The sequence below is a fragment of the Cydia pomonella genome, chromosome 14, assembly GCF_033807575.1.
Source record: "Cydia pomonella isolate Wapato2018A chromosome 14, ilCydPomo1, whole genome shotgun sequence".
NCBI classification, from domain to species: Eukaryota; Metazoa; Arthropoda; class Insecta; order Lepidoptera; family Tortricidae; genus Cydia; species Cydia pomonella.
In genome coordinates, this window is record NC_084716.1 from 9471022 (window position 1) to 9486816 (window position 15795).

Below are 15795 nucleotides of genomic sequence, written 5' to 3' on the forward strand. Positions count from 1 at the left end.
CGAAATATGTGAAGATAGGTATTCGTTGTTGGTGGTTGTTTGTGACGAAAGTGTACCAGGTTTAAGTTGGTGTAAAGTATATGCAGTAATAAAAACGTAAGTACAGCTTGTACCGCTTTTTTCTATTTGAGTGAACAGTGAGTTGCGTATTACGTGTTTTTAGTTGTCGATAGGTAATAAAAGCTGCATTACTACTTACCTATTTTGTGGGGCTATTTTTTATTTCGTCTATTTCGGTTTCTATACAAATTTAAAATCACTTTTTTTTCATTTTCCAAAAGAATCAGCTTGCCTACTAATATAAACAAAAGGTCTCTCAAGTAAATCTACAAAAGTTTACAATAAATAACTTTCTTTAGTGCTAATTAACGTAAATAAGTTACTTCGATTTAAAATAAAGCTATTCTTGTGCATTTATATCTTATTTATAACATTCCCGCACCTGTGTGAAGGCTTTTTGCATAAATGCACGTATTTTAAGTTCTTAAAAGCACTTATTGGTAAAATTTGGTGAAATGCAATCATCTTAACCTATTTATTGAGAAAAAAACAATAACTATCTCTGCAGGTACTTATTGCTTTTGCTGTGAACATAAACTACTTCGCTAAAACGCAAATTCCAGGTTTCCTACGTTTCGTGTTCCACGGGATCGTCGCGAGTCCCGCAAGTACGTGCGCCAAGTACCTACGAGTATCTTGGCGGCTGGGGACGCGTCACAGATCACCTCCCCTAGATGCTGTGCCCATTGAAGGACTAGCTGGTCAGATCTTGCACTTTTATTTTATTTAAGTTTACGTTGGTTTTAAACTCGTTGTTTGCGTTTATAATAAAGTGACAATGACTGAGTCGGAACAAAAATTAGCTGTTTTGAGACAAAAGCGCAGCAGCATCAAAGGGCAAATAACAAAGTATGAAAATTACGTGTCTAGTTTTAAATCAGAAAATGCAACAACGTTACAAACCCGTGAATTTCAGATTAGATTAACTAAATTTGAGGAACTGTCAACAAAGTTTGATGACATTCAGTCACAAATCGAAGTATTTGTAATGCCTTCAGAGCTTGAAGGTGAAATTGAGGAACGCGAACGAATCGAAAGTAAGATTTGTAATTTAATTGCTACCTCCGGGATCATATTGAACCCCGTAGAAAATAATGACGCGGCTTCCTCTCATTTATCTGTCAGGTCTAATGATGGTGCTGCGTTTGGTCATTACCAACAAATAAAATTACCAACAATCAAGCTACCTACCTTCGACGGAGATCATCTAAAATGGCTGGAATTTCGGGATATGTTCGAATAGCTAATCCACGACAATGATCATATTCCTCCCTAGAATAAGTTTCATTACTTACGCTCTTCCCTCGAAGGTGGCGCTGCTGTCGCAATAAAGTCAATTGATTCTACGGCAAATAATTACAATTTAGCATGGGAACTGTTATGTGAGAGGTTTAATAATAAAAGAATTTTGATAAATAATCACTTAAAATCTTTGTACAATTTAGAAGCATTTACAAAGGAATCGCATACTTCATTGAGGCTCATGATTGACCACGTTTCAAAAAACTTGCGTGCATTAAGTAGCTTAGGTGAGCCTACTGATCACTGGGACACACTGATCATATTCAACATGTCTTCAAAATTGGACGCCGCCACAGGTCGCAAATGGGAGGAACATAGAAGTACCTTGTCAGACTTAGTAACTTTAAAGGAGTTCTATCAGTTTTTGCGCGATCGAGCAGATGTGCTAGAAACAATACAATATAGTAAAGTTGATGCAGGTCGTAGCGAGCGTCCCACAATTAATAAAAATTCGTCAGGTAAACAAACAAAATTGCTTCATATTGCGTCAACGAATGGTAATAAAGTTGAATGTGCTTTATGTCAGCAAGACCACAGGCTTGAGTACTGTCCTAATTTTAAAGTAATGAACCCAGAGTCAAGGTTAAGTACTGTGAGGCGGTTGAAATTGTGTGTTAACTGCTTCCGGCCGGGTCATCACCAGTCTCGTTGCCGCAGGGGTCCGTGCACCATCTGTAACAGAAAACACAATGCATTAGTACATATACAGCATAACAGTAGCAACAGCAATGAAGCAATTAGTAACAATAATTGTGATAATCGTCAGGACAATTCTATAGATAAGGTAGATACTCCTCGCAATGATGGGCAAACCAAAGAGCAGCCAAAATTACCTAATCCTTGTGTGCGTGTTAATGCTGCTTTCTGCGGGGAAGTATTGTTGTGCACGGCAATCGTAGACATAGTTGGTCCATATAATACAATCCGCGCGCGTGCTGTTTTGGATAATTGTAGTCAGTCATCGTTTATCACTGAAAAGTTAAAAAACATGTTAAACCTACCGGCATCTGATGAAGATTACATTACCATTTGTGGAATCAATGACAACGACTTTGATATTCCTCAACGTCATTGTGAGATAAGTGTCAAGTCAAGACTTAATTCATTTAATACATCGGTGTCATGTCTGGTTATACCTAAACTTACGGGCACTCTCCCGAACGCGCCTGTAGACTACACTAAACTCAATTTGCCTGAAAATATAGAACTTGCAGACCCGGACTTTTTCCGTCCCTCTAATGTTGACTTGCTTCTCGGAGGTGACGTGTTCTACGACTTGGTGGAAGAAACCCTCGTCAAGTTAGGAAAAAATAAACCTACATTAGTAAAATCTCACTTGGGTTGGTTAGTTGCCGGACCGATCGGTGATCGCACCCATAAAACCAGTAAAAATATAAAATGTAATTTCACTCGAGAAATAAAAGATAGGCTTTCCATGTTCTGGGAACTCGAAGAGATACCCACAAAAAACAAACTCTTGTCTAGCGATGAACAATTCTGCGAAGATCAATTTAATAATGATGTTACTCGGCTTCCCGATGGCAGATTTTTCGTGAAAATGCCACTCAAGGCGTCACCAGAGCAAAGTCTTGGTGATTCTCACTGTATAACTCTCACTTAATAAATATGTTCGCGTACGTATTACGCTTCATAAATGCATGCAAAAATAAAAATGTAAAGGGTTCACTTACCGTACAAGAGTTAAACACTTCCTTATAACTGTTGACGAAATTGTCACAAGCGGTTTCTTTCACTCATGAAATAAATTCTTTGAGACAAAATAAGAAATTAAAAGCTAAATCTAGCATTTTATCTCTTAACCCATTCTTAGACGATAACGGTGTACTAAGAGTTGGTGGACGTTTGCATGATGCTCAGTGTTCATACGATCAAAGGCATCCAATGCTATTAGATGGCAAACATCCGCTCGCTAGATTAATTTTTAAAAGTGAACATCTGCGTTTACTTCATTGTGGCCCGCAGCTACTCCTCAGTGGAGTTCGGGAACATTTTTGGCCAACTAAGGGTAGACTTTTGGCTAGAAGCACTGTGCACAACTGCCTCACGTGTAAAAGATTAAAGGCTAAAACCATGCAACCTATTATGGGAAACCTTCCTAAATCGCGTGTAGTTCCTGCTCCACCATTTGAGACCTGCGGCGTCGATTTCGCTGGGCCCTTTTCCATTTTGAACAAAAAGGGTCGAGGCGCGAAAGTATCAAAATGCTATTTGTGCCTGTTTGTTTGTTTTTTCACAAAGGCGGTTCATTTAGAAGTCGTTAGCGACCTGAGCACAAATTCTTTTATTTTAAGCCTACGCAGATTTATATCGCGATGCGGAAAACCGAAAACTATTTATTGCGACAACGGTACCAATTTCGTTGGCGCAAACAGCGAGCTACAACGTATGCTTAAGGCAAGCCAGGAGCCCGTCAATGGGTTCGCATCCAGCAACGGCATAGATTTTAAATTCAGTCATATTCTCCCAATTTCGGGGGTTTATGGGAGGCGGGAGTTAAAGCCGCGAAATTTCACCTTAAACGTGTAGTAGGATCTTCTAACTTAACCTTTGAGGAGTTAACCACACTGTTCACTCAAGTAGAAGCTATATTGAATTCGCGGCCGTTGACACCTTTGTCTTCCGACCCATCCGATCTCTCACCGCTTACACCTGGTCACTTCCTGATCGGGCGGCCATTGGCTTCGTTGCCATCTCCGCCTACACAGAAGATGAACCTCAACCGCTACCATCATCTTGAAGCCCTTAGACAACACTTCTGGAAGCGATGGACTCGGGAGTTCCTTTCTGATCTTCAACAGCGTGTGAAATGGAGAGCCACAGGACAAGGGGTCAAACTTGGGGACCTAGTTATTCTCAAAGACGACAAATTACCGCCATTGAAGTGGAGTCTTGGCCGCGTTGAAACTTCAATGCAAAAAATGAATCATTATTTTTTTATTTTCCCGAGGAGGGTAAAAAACACGTCTTATAATGAAGAAGGTAAGGGAAGAAATAAATATGTATCATTTTTTTTATAAAAAATAAATAAACTGGTATATTCTATAGTATTTGTTTATTATATTATAAATCGATATTCTAATTACAAAAATACAATTAAAACTATAACTATGTTATATTATAACTAAGAGATCACTACAACGATTATTATTACTAATACTATTATATATATATATATATATATTTTTTTTTTAAATTAAATTAAAGTAACACATTTAAACACTTGCATCAAATTAATTACTACAATAAAGTGTACATAATTATTTTATTTTATTTTATTTACAGTTGCTTCATTATAATTACAAATGCTAATAACTAAACAATTTACAATACATAATATTATTATTAAACACTATTTTCTTAAGCTATAATGACCCCATGCTAAAGTGTTAGTAGAATTCGGTATAATGTAGCGTTTACTATCATCATAAGATAGACTAATTTTATTGATATTTTGTGTGAAAATTACGTGTTTTATGGATCTATACATTGATCAAGAGTGTGTCTTTTGGTGATCTATACATTTTTGAATATTTTTTTGTTTCGTCAAAAAGACAAGTTTTGTAGTCATCCATTTTCATCTTTTTTGTTACAGCTTTGTTAACACCCTTAGCTTTTGCTTTAAATTTATCCGTATCTTTTACAGCATCAACACTTATAGCATACATTTTTGATCTTAATCCTACGAACTCCTTTAATATTTTTCCCTTGATTTCATCTTTGAAAAATCCTAGTTTCTTTTTGTTTAATTGTGGGAAACCAAAAATGTTGTTTTCTTCATACTCCGACGTATCAAAAAACTGAGGTATGTCTGGTTTTATGGCTAAATAAAAGTCATCTATAAAGTATTGATAGATAAAACTATCTGTGTCCGTATACAGTAATTTAACATTATTTTCAAATTTTATTTTCATATAATTATAGTGAAAATCATACATCAATGTTTTTGATATGTCTAAAATACAAAAACCTAAATAAATTGGTTTATTGTAATACAACTTAGTCTTATTCAACTGAATAGCAATTAGATTTTCTGAAAATATCCACACGCTGTGTAGTTCAGGTCTTGCTACTAACGACCTAATTAAGTTATTACACTTCAGTTATTACAACAGTGATTAGACTTTTGAATTAAAATGGTACTTTTTACACTCGTCGGATTCGGAAATCTCCTTCGTGATTCCGTAAATGAGATCTTTAGCTTGCTGTAAGTGCTTATTTGTTTCATTTTCCATCACGAAATATTTTGCACGCACATCCGCAAACATCCAGTGTTTAGTTGTATCAGAAACTTTGGATAGTTTTTTCATATCAAATATTTCTATTTTGATTAGATGTGTCGAATTCGTACCATCGTCTTTGTTTGTAGATATATATGATATACCACCCCCTTTACAGCCTTTTCCTACAGTGGAAGACACGTTTTTCTTCCTCTTTATCTTTGGCTGGTCAAAGAATGCATCGATATTTGAGTGTGTGTTTAATTTTCGCTTCACCGGCTCGTCTGGTACACAAGTTAGGCTGTCCTCTGCATCTGACACTGGATAATAGTACTGCTTAAATGTATAGTCTTGGCCGTCGAAGACATTTGATGGGGAGTTCTGTATTTAAAAACAAAACATGTGTTACACAATTGTAAATTTACATAATTTCGTGATTACCACAGTTCTTAAAATCTTAACATTAGAAAAACATGTGCAATATTTGTAGTTAATAATTGAAGACTTACCGACATATTGATGCCTTCTGGTGTAGGAGTACAGCGTGGGTCAATCGATAGTAGTATAAAAAAGAAATCGTCGTAGGTCTTTATATATACAACTCTTGATCATTAAAAATCTTGTTTCAATACAAAGTCTTGTTTGATAATTGATAACTTGTTTTGCTTCTAAATACGTGTTATTGGAATTTGGCTAACAATTATGATAAGCTCAATTACTAAGTAGATTATACATACATTAAAGTCACATTAAAATTCCATTGTGTGAAATAGAGATTTCAACATTCAACTTTGTAATGAACGAGAATATTTATAAAACTAGATATTTGAAGTATTCTAAAAATAATAAAATTAGGTTAGGTTTGATTTGAACTTCGATGGCATTAGAGACAGGTTGGTTAGGTTTAAAAGTATTAATAGACGATCGAATATGGTGCGCTCCGTACCGCGAACTTGGTCTGCTCGGAACAATATTCGATGGTGTGTACAGCGGTCCGCCGGACAATATTATTATTATTGACGGTGCGGTGGTTCGATGATTCTCCCAAAGGATATGGTGCGGTCCGCACCAAATTCGCTCGTGTAGACGGGCCACCGCACCGTTCCGAGCGTTAGTCGCGGATCTACAACCGAGCGAGACACACGTCACAATGTCGTCTGAATCCGTAAATATAGCTGAAAAACAATTAATAGTGGAAGTGTTAGAACTTTACAAAGGTTTTCCGTGTTTGTGGGATTCAAGTCACGAACTTTACTGCAACAAAGATGCCCGCAGTCAAGCGTTACAAATAATTTTAGATAAATGGAAAACGGGTTACCCGCAGGCTACTACAGAGGAAGTTAAAAAAAAACTGGAACACCTTAGAGCTGCGTATAGACGTGAACGAAAGAAGGTAGGTAAATTACAAGTAAATATCACTCTTTAAAATCAGTATTTTATTTGTAATTAACATTGTTTTTCTAAATTTAATGGACTAATCCACTTTCTTACATATTTGTAATTCCTTTATTTTTATGAACGGTAGTACAGTGTATAACTATTTGTAGGTGGAATCCAGCAAATCAACTGGAGCTGGGTTGGGAGACGTGTACACGCCGTCCCTGTGGTACTATCCATATTTGACATTTCTTCATGAGAAGACTATGCCGGTATCCCAGGGAATCGATAATATACAAGGAACTCCAGATTCAGATAGCGAGGTGGGTAGTTAAATATTTAGCACATTAATCATTCTTTCTTGAAAATCAACACGGCCTTGATTGTTAAAATATTCTGTGAATATCTGTCTCGCCGCATTACCTTCTGCAGTACGCTGTCTATCTGTTCTATTGAGATTTACTGAGATATTATTATTCCGCCAATCTCCTGGACGGAAAGTATTGTTTGTAGTATCTTCCCGATCGACACAATTCCCTGTGACGTAGTTTGTAGACTTTTTTCTTAGAAAGTTGTGTAGTAAACATGAAGCCATTACTATTATTGGTACTTTTTTAACATTCATTGTGATGGGTTTTTTGAATACCCTAAAGCGTTCAGCTAATATACCGAATGTGTTTTCTACAATTCTCCTAGCTCTGGAAAGTCTATAGTTGTATATTCTTTTGTCATGTGTCAAGTTTTTCTGTGGGTAGGGCTTTAGAAGATTTTCATTCATGGCAAATGCACTGTCTGCAACTAAACAATATGGAGCAACTATATCAGATGACGGCAACACAGATGGTCGTGGTAAATTCAGTTGATCAGACAACATTTTATCATGAAATGATGTGTGATTAAATACTCCACCATCAGAAATACTTCCATTGGTACCTGCATTTACGTAAATAAATTCGTAATTGGCATTAACAATGCCAAGCAAAACTATGCTAAAAGTTCCCTTGTAATTGTAATACGTTGAACCGGAGTTTGGTGGCTTTTCGATAAGAATATGTTTCCCGTCCATTGCACCTAAACAATGATTGAACTGCCATTTTTGTTCAAAGTCTTTTGCTATTTGTAGCCATTCACTTTCTGTTTCAGGAACCTGTAACAAAAAAGGTAAAGAGTTCAACCAAGCGGCAAAATGAACTGTACAAGAAACAAGAAGAACTGATTCAGTCTGCGGCAGAATTAATCAAAGACAGCAACTCGCAGGACACCTCAGCCGATGCCTTTGGACGCTCAGTGAGCTTTCAGTTGAAAGAATTACCAAAAGTTCAAAGATGCATAGCCGAAAAAATAATTGGAGAACTACTGTTCTACGCTAAATTAGGAGAGCTTACTTTAGATACTTCCATAAACTTTAAAAAAAACATACATACTGCCACACAATACTCCTACTACACCCACCCTTATAGAAGCCATATTTATCCGCATCATGCATTCCCGTCCTCAACGTCTCCTCAATATTCACAAACATCACAGTCACCTAAATATTCACACACATCATCTGAACAATCGCAACCATCACAGTCTCCTCAACATTCAATAAACTTAAATAAAAACTTACATACTGGCACACAATCCTCATACCACACTCACCCATATAGAAACCATTTATATCAGCAACATTCATTACCGTCCTCACCATCTCCTCAATATATACAACAACCATCCCCGTCTCCTCAATATTCACAACCATCACCGTCCCCTCAATACATACAACAACCATCCCCGTCTCCTCAGTATTCACAACCATCACCGGCACCGTCCCCTCAACAATCGACACCCTCTCTACCACAAACACCGGCAGATTCGATTACTCTTCATTCAGCAGACACACATTTGAGTCAAGTTTTATTACCAGCTGACACTCTACTTGAGTTGACCCCAAGTGGGGAAACACAACATAATGAGCCAGACACTAGAGGAAGTGGTAATATGGATGTTTTTAGGGGCACAGGAAAACAACTTCAAGAATTCTTGATTTTTAAAAAATAATTACCTATGTAAATGTGTACACACATATGTGGCATTATCTATGAAAAGGGACCTAGATTATGAATACACTAATAACTCAATACCGACAACAAGGTCCCTACTCGTGGATAATGCCACATATTTTGATTTTAAATAAAAAATAGTATGAATTTTGACTTATTATTTATAAATACGTACCTTCATATAGTTTTTAAGCACTTTACATATTGCGTGACAGGTCTCTGGTATTATCTCAGACAACAGTTGCGATGATATACTTGTACCAAATTTGAGTTCGCTGAATTCTCTCCCTGACGCGAGATATTTTAAGGTTGCTAGCAATCTCTCTTCAGCTGTCACAGCTTTTCTCATGACTGTATCGGTTTTAGTTATATATGGTTTCACAAGTTCAAGCAATTCACTAAATGAATCGGAACTCATTCGGAGATATATACGAAAATCGTCATCATCAAGGTCTCTCACAAGTCGCACATGACTGTATGACTCTCGGTTTTTTAAATAGAATTTTGCCCATTGTTTTCTTTTTTTCCTCTGCTTTTTGATAGGTGTAATAGCTACGACGGATGCCACAACTAACGCGATTTTAGTTTGTTTGGATAAAGTCGGAGGCATGTCGACCTCACCGTTCCGTAGCACGAAAAGCACTGGACGGTGTTTGTACGGGTGCGGTGGTGTGGCGTGTAGAGCGCACCGCACCGGTCCGTCGGTTCGACGCACCATATTCGAACGTCTATTAATACTTTAAACCGTGACCCGCTGTTGATAGGTTAGGTTAGGTTAGAACCGTGACCCCTGAGCAGACAGAAACGTCTGTTGGTAGGTTAGGTTAGGTTTAAACCGTGATGCGCTGTTGATAGGTTAGGTTAGGTTAGAACCGTGACCCCTGAGAAACGTCTGTTGGTTGGTCTAAGAATATATGAAAGGCTCATAACAGTTTACTCGTAAATGAGCAATGTCGCCTAATTAATGGATGCAGTTAGGGAATCATTAATTACCTACCCAATAGCAGAGTCCCATCGAGAATTATGTAATTACGATGTAATAAGGAATGAGCATCATAAATGACAGCAACGACCAATAGGAGAGCGCCATCCAGAACCAAGACCCCGCCCACTTGATAACTTCAACTAGGAGGTGTGGCCTAATTAATGGAATGTCATTAGCTAATTAGAACCACTAATGACCGCAACGACCAATAGGAGAGCGACATCTTGAACCAACACCCCGCCCACTTGTTGACACCAAGTAACACCTGAGGTTCTCAATGTGGCTGCTAAAAAAAAGGTCATCAACCAAAACCAGGACTGTTTGACCCTCCAAAGCTGAGCCAGAACGCACACATCCCTACTACTGTAGACGTCCGAACAGGAAAAGGGCTAGTTGTCTCTAAGCTCTGTCCCCTACCTTCTAACCAACGATGACCAAGCAACGATCTTGAAACCAGGAGGTTTCAAGGCCCCGGAGGATTTTAACGCCAATACATAAAGCGTTGACGCACGGGAGGAGACGCGCGGGGAACGGGCCCCGGCAGGCGCAGCCGCCCTCCCCTCTCACCGCCGCGGCGCTGCCCGGCAGAGACCCTACGATCTTCATCGCGCTCACGCGCATGTTTTGCTATCGATAATTCGATATTTGTAATTTTTACGATGTAACCATTTTAATACATATGGAAAAAATCTAATGTGTTGGAGTGTCATTTCAACGTTACCCAATATCTGATGGCAAAAAGAAGAACTCGGCAGCTTTCGGCGGAAACACCCACCCTACCTCGCCTTTTAGATATAAATAATTGATATTTCGTTATAAGATTTGATTTGATTTCAAGAAAACTGTAATATACTAATAATTAAAATATACTGTAACGTAAATTACTCTTTTTATTTATTCCCTAGTTATCAGTACTCACAAACAGTATCGAGTAGGCAAAATACACAATATGTTGCATCTGCGCGCGATACTCGTTATCTATGAGAACAGAACCCCCACTCCGCGCGTCCCGCGCCCTGCCCCGCCGCACGCCCGCGTGCAATGATTTTACTGGGAATAGCTCCTCTATGTACGCAGTACAATATAACTCGATGTAACATACTCGAAATCGTGGCACTGCACGCTAGAGACAAGTAGTTCATTATTACGATCATCTGTAGCTAGTTATATAACTTATATTTATGTCAGTTAGGTCAGTGATGTGACACGGACATACTTAGCATATCCAAATACAGTGATCTCTTGATAATACTAGGTATCTCTCAGACCCCTGACATGGTTATCTAAATTAATATTTGCACCCGTATAAGTACCGACACACACTGGAGCATCTCACTTATTCAAGTTACTTTTTATCAACGTGTTACGTTCTCTAGAACATATCAGTGCGAATAATGGCGCCTAAAAAATTCACTGTCGCTAAATTTACGGAGATCTCCCAGCCGGGGGAAAATCCTTCCGTGATTTTCCCGAAGTGATACATGATTGTAACAATAGACTAATATTGTGGTACATAAATCATTGTTTAAGTCTGTATAATCGTAAACATTACTTTAACGATCCATTGAAAGCTACATTAAATCATAGCAGTATGTGATTCGTAGATCTGCGGTGTATAGCAAGAATAAATCATACTGGTTGTAAAAATATTTTCAATTTTATTTTATTATGTCATTTGTTGGTAGAATATTTTGATGTAGAACAAGAAAACTATTAGCAAGATGTTTAACACGTTTTGAAATGAAAACTTTTTAAACTCGATAAAACGAATATACATAATTTATAGGATTTAAATTAAGTGCGAGGGAATGAGATAGAATACATAATAGTGTATGTTATTGCGTCTCCTCTTTGTGCGATCTTTCGTAGCCTCCCCACTCTTGTCTCCCGAAATACCGTATATTGTGCTACCTACGTAAACTATAGGTAATATTTCTTTCTTTCTTCAACTCTTGAGAAATATACTTTGGCTACAGTAATATTTCATTTGTATAAAACAAAAAAAATAGATGTTAATCAGGGTTTTTTTTCATTCTCGGTACAGACGAACGTCACGTTTGTGTCAAGATAAGCCTACGAAATGTCGAAAGCTTCGTAATTTCACAGGAAAACATTTCAACCAACCACATTTTGCGTCAATCAGTGTCTTCCCAAGAAAAAATACTTAGTTTTATTGCAGGTGATGACTGCAATTCCCAATAATTCAGAGAACAATCACGGTTTTCATGACTGCTTTTATTTCTACCATTAAAAAGTAATTGCTAGTTTATGAGCCACATGCAACACCTGAGATGATAATATGAGAGATCGTAATAGCTCTATTAAGTATTTTCGCGGAACAGTGACAGTGACACGTATTTACTAACCAATTTATATTTTCAGCAGCCACAACGATTTTTCCACTTTGTGATTTATGAGATACCAAATATTACATCCACTTTAAATAAACAGCTAAAATATTCGATGATTCTAGATTCTAAAATAAATTTTACGAGCCGTCGATTGAGGTTATATCATATCCACGCGGTAGATGGCGTCTTTCATAAGGCATAAAAGCTCTCCACAGAGCCTTCGTACTTCATATTCTTTTAGTTTTCAGCCGGGGTAACATCCACATAATTGTGTCAAATTTTGTGGTGGTTAAGTTTGATGAAATATCTACCTACGGAACGAATCCATACAAATGTGTTCCCGCGTGGTGGCTTAGTGACAGTGAAGGGACCCGAGTTCAAGTTCCATATCCGTCAAAGTTCCAAATTTTTTATGGCTTCAGAAATATCTTAAAATGCGAGCCGGCGGTTGATGGATGGAAGAAGTTTACAGGAACCGTTATACACAAAACAGGTACCTACTTATATCTATTGTGTTTTAATTAACCTTTCGTCACTTAAGTGATATTTCTATACAAGAACAAAATCACTGTTTTGTCCTAGCGGGTCTTTAGGAACTACAAAATTTGGATTACCTAATTTATTAAATTTCTCTGAAATATTTCGAGGCATATTTATTGCGCTTAAATATTTAAAACACTTTAGAGAACGAACATTATGTTTTCAGTACTTATACTTGGAATTATTACTAGAAAAAAAATTAAAAAATAAGAGTGCGCACATCCTTCAAGTAGCTGTTTGTCTAACATGCTTTCTTCGAGTATCTGTGTATTTTATTGTGTCCGACAAGTGTTGAACATAAAATTAAAGCCAAGACTTTTTTACTTTTCTGCTATATACGTGGAACACGTGGCTTTAATAGAAATTCATTTCAATTACAGACACGTATCGTATACATGTTAAAGTGATAGAATTGTAACTTAGCACTCACACCTTCGAGCAAAATGGTAGTGCCTTCTATTCGTTAAAACGCTTTCCACTGTATACTTGCTGCTTCAATCACTAGATGTCGTAAGTATGACTTGGAATACGTGTGCCACTCCTGGGGCAAGTAGCACAAATATGTCAGACACATTGCGTAAGTATCAAATGACTGAATTAAAAAAAAAAAACACTAGATTGAATGATCACTAATTAGACCTGCAGGAGATTTATATACTGTCCGTAGCACGCGTGTTAATGAGGTGCAATAATAAGGTCATGGAGATAAGATTTAGTTTATTTCTAGATTGAATGATCACTAATTAGACTTGCAGGAGATTTATATACCGTCCGTAGCACGCGTGTTAATGAGGTGCAATAATAAGGTCATGGAGATAAGATTTAGTTTATTTAGCCTTTTAAGTATCAGGTCTCCAATCCAAGAGCATCCTAAAGTAGCTCTTGGAATCAGGATGAGCCCTTCAGTCAGATTCATTCTTCAGCCAAAGCTTCAGGTTCCAGTACTTTGTCTTGGTCATCGTCATACCGATGCTTGTTACTGCACCCTTTATTTCGCCGTATACCTCAAAATTGTTTCTAAGGCTTTTGAAGATCATCAGCTCTGGATCCTTATGTGGAAAGATGTTCCATTGCCGTGGAACTATATATATATAGTGATATTTGCCGTCTACCATCATTGTTCTGATGGCACCTAGTTTAATGAAGCGATCTTATACGCTGCGATCTTTAAATTGGGTCGTGGATATAAACACAGACACTTGGTATCACACAGGTTATCGGTAATAAGTAAATGAATTTAAAATTGCTACCACCCGTATAAAGTCCACATCTTTAAATTTAAATCCAATATAAAACTGCTAAATAGCTGTTATTTTCAAGATATGGTGTTCCTGAAATTTGATAAACAACAAGTTATCTGATTCGTCAACAAATTATACTTCACAAAGTCAAGTTCAAATTAAATTAAAAAGAGTTTCCTTCATACACAAAAAGAAAATTATAGGAATGCATACAATCAACAGGAGATCATTTAAAAAACAATAATCTTATGATTGAAATACAAGTTTTATTTAAGGGTACAATTTAAATAAAAGTATACACAGATTAAACTAATTTAAATACAGAGATCTCTGGACGAATAATAAAACCTTAATCTAACTTACTTTTTTAAATTTTTAATTAACTGGCACTACTTAACTAAATCACGAAAAAAGGAAATCGTTTTCACGGCGGGAGATATTTTCCTTTCCCGTGGAATTGAGTCTATGTATAACTTAATTACTTTATACACAAAAATATAATGGGTAGTTTGAAATAAAGATTGAAATCTTTGCTGACGGATATGCACTAAAGACGATGCTATTGCCACTTTTTTATCACTTTTAAACTTCGATATACAAGTGTCTATCAAAACAAAACAAGGAGTCCTTCCTAATCTTGCGTTGCAATGCACGACCATGGGAGGTTGGGGAAGCGTGAGATTGCCCTCGTTGAACCGCCTGACCTCCTGGACGAAGTTTAGAAATTCTAAAGTATTTTTAGGTACACCATGATCGGGCCAAGCTGTATAATTATAATGTGTAACAACCTGGCGAGCGTCGGTGCCATCTGTCAGTAGTAGAGTACTTTTAACGTACTGGGGAAAACGTTCCACTTTCATGGTCGTTACCTGAAACTTTCTGTTGAATGACATAGATGATAGAGGGACGTCACTCCAATAGGTATCCCTATTATGCACTTTACCTTTCCATTCTTCACTTTCTGACATAGTATCACGATTATTTTGACATGATGCATCCAAACTAAGCGGTAGAAATTATATGCCGAGCTTTCAGTTACGCCTTTCGCAAGAATGTACTGTTTCTTGATCAGTTCCATCACAGTAATTGATAAAGGTACTCCTGTTCCGTTCTGTCGGGAGCACGACCCTCGAATGGTCAAAACATCCATGGACGAATCGGTTGAGGTCCCGGTTTTTGGAACTTTCCTCGAATGTCCCTTCGACCTTTTCACTTGAAATCCGGTTGTGCTCTGCAGTGACTCGTTGCTACCAACCACAGCTCTCCATCAGGCTGACGAAATCTTCCAAATTAAGGTCTTTGTATGCCATTATTCGATTTAATTAAATTTATTTTGCACTAACTATTGTCACGTTTAGTTTTAACGAGTTTCAGCGAGACTTCATCCTCGTCAATGGCTTTAAATGGGATTATGGCATTTATTAACAAATATGGACTGTTATCACTTACACAGCAACTGTTGAAATGTCGTCATTCCTATAGGAGGTAAACCGCAAAAAAAATCAAGAGCATGTATAATGTAACGTTATAGAATTTCACGTCATCTATTGTGCCGTCATTAAAAACGTAATATTTGAAATCAATAATTTACACTATTACTAACTGAATTAATAAAATCAATTTTCTTTGTTCTAAGCTCAATGCGTAAGGCGCTAT

The 15795-nt window shown here is 37.2% G+C and overlaps 3 protein-coding genes across 3 annotated transcripts; 1 reads left to right on the plus strand and 2 right to left on the minus strand.

Annotated features, from left to right (window-relative positions):
• Positions 1-5466: 5466 nt before the first annotated feature.
• LOC133524869 (uncharacterized) lies at positions 5467-6504 on the minus strand. The gene is made up of 2 exons (XM_061861016.1): positions 6110-6504; positions 5467-5981 (listed from the first exon to the last, which is right to left on the minus strand). Exons 1-2 carry the CDS (start codon positions 6113-6115, stop codon positions 5499-5501), a joined length of 489 nt encoding a protein of 162 aa, XP_061717000.1. The 5' UTR covers positions 6116-6504; the 3' UTR covers positions 5467-5498.
• A 5-nt stretch (positions 6505-6509) lies between these two features.
• LOC133524868 (bromodomain-containing protein 4-like) lies at positions 6510-9169 on the plus strand. The gene is made up of 3 exons (XM_061861015.1): positions 6510-6993; positions 7148-7300; positions 8121-9169. Exons 1-3 carry the CDS (start codon positions 6751-6753, stop codon positions 9018-9020), a joined length of 1296 nt encoding a protein of 431 aa, XP_061716999.1. The 5' UTR covers positions 6510-6750; the 3' UTR covers positions 9021-9169.
• On the minus strand, positions 7016-9761 carry LOC133524867 (uncharacterized). Its single transcript, XM_061861014.1, has 2 exons — positions 9198-9761; positions 7016-8124 (listed from the first exon to the last, which is right to left on the minus strand). Exons 1-2 carry the CDS (start codon positions 9738-9740, stop codon positions 7309-7311), a joined length of 1359 nt encoding a protein of 452 aa, XP_061716998.1. The 5' UTR covers positions 9741-9761; the 3' UTR covers positions 7016-7308.
• Between the last annotated feature and the right edge of the window lie 6034 nt (positions 9762-15795).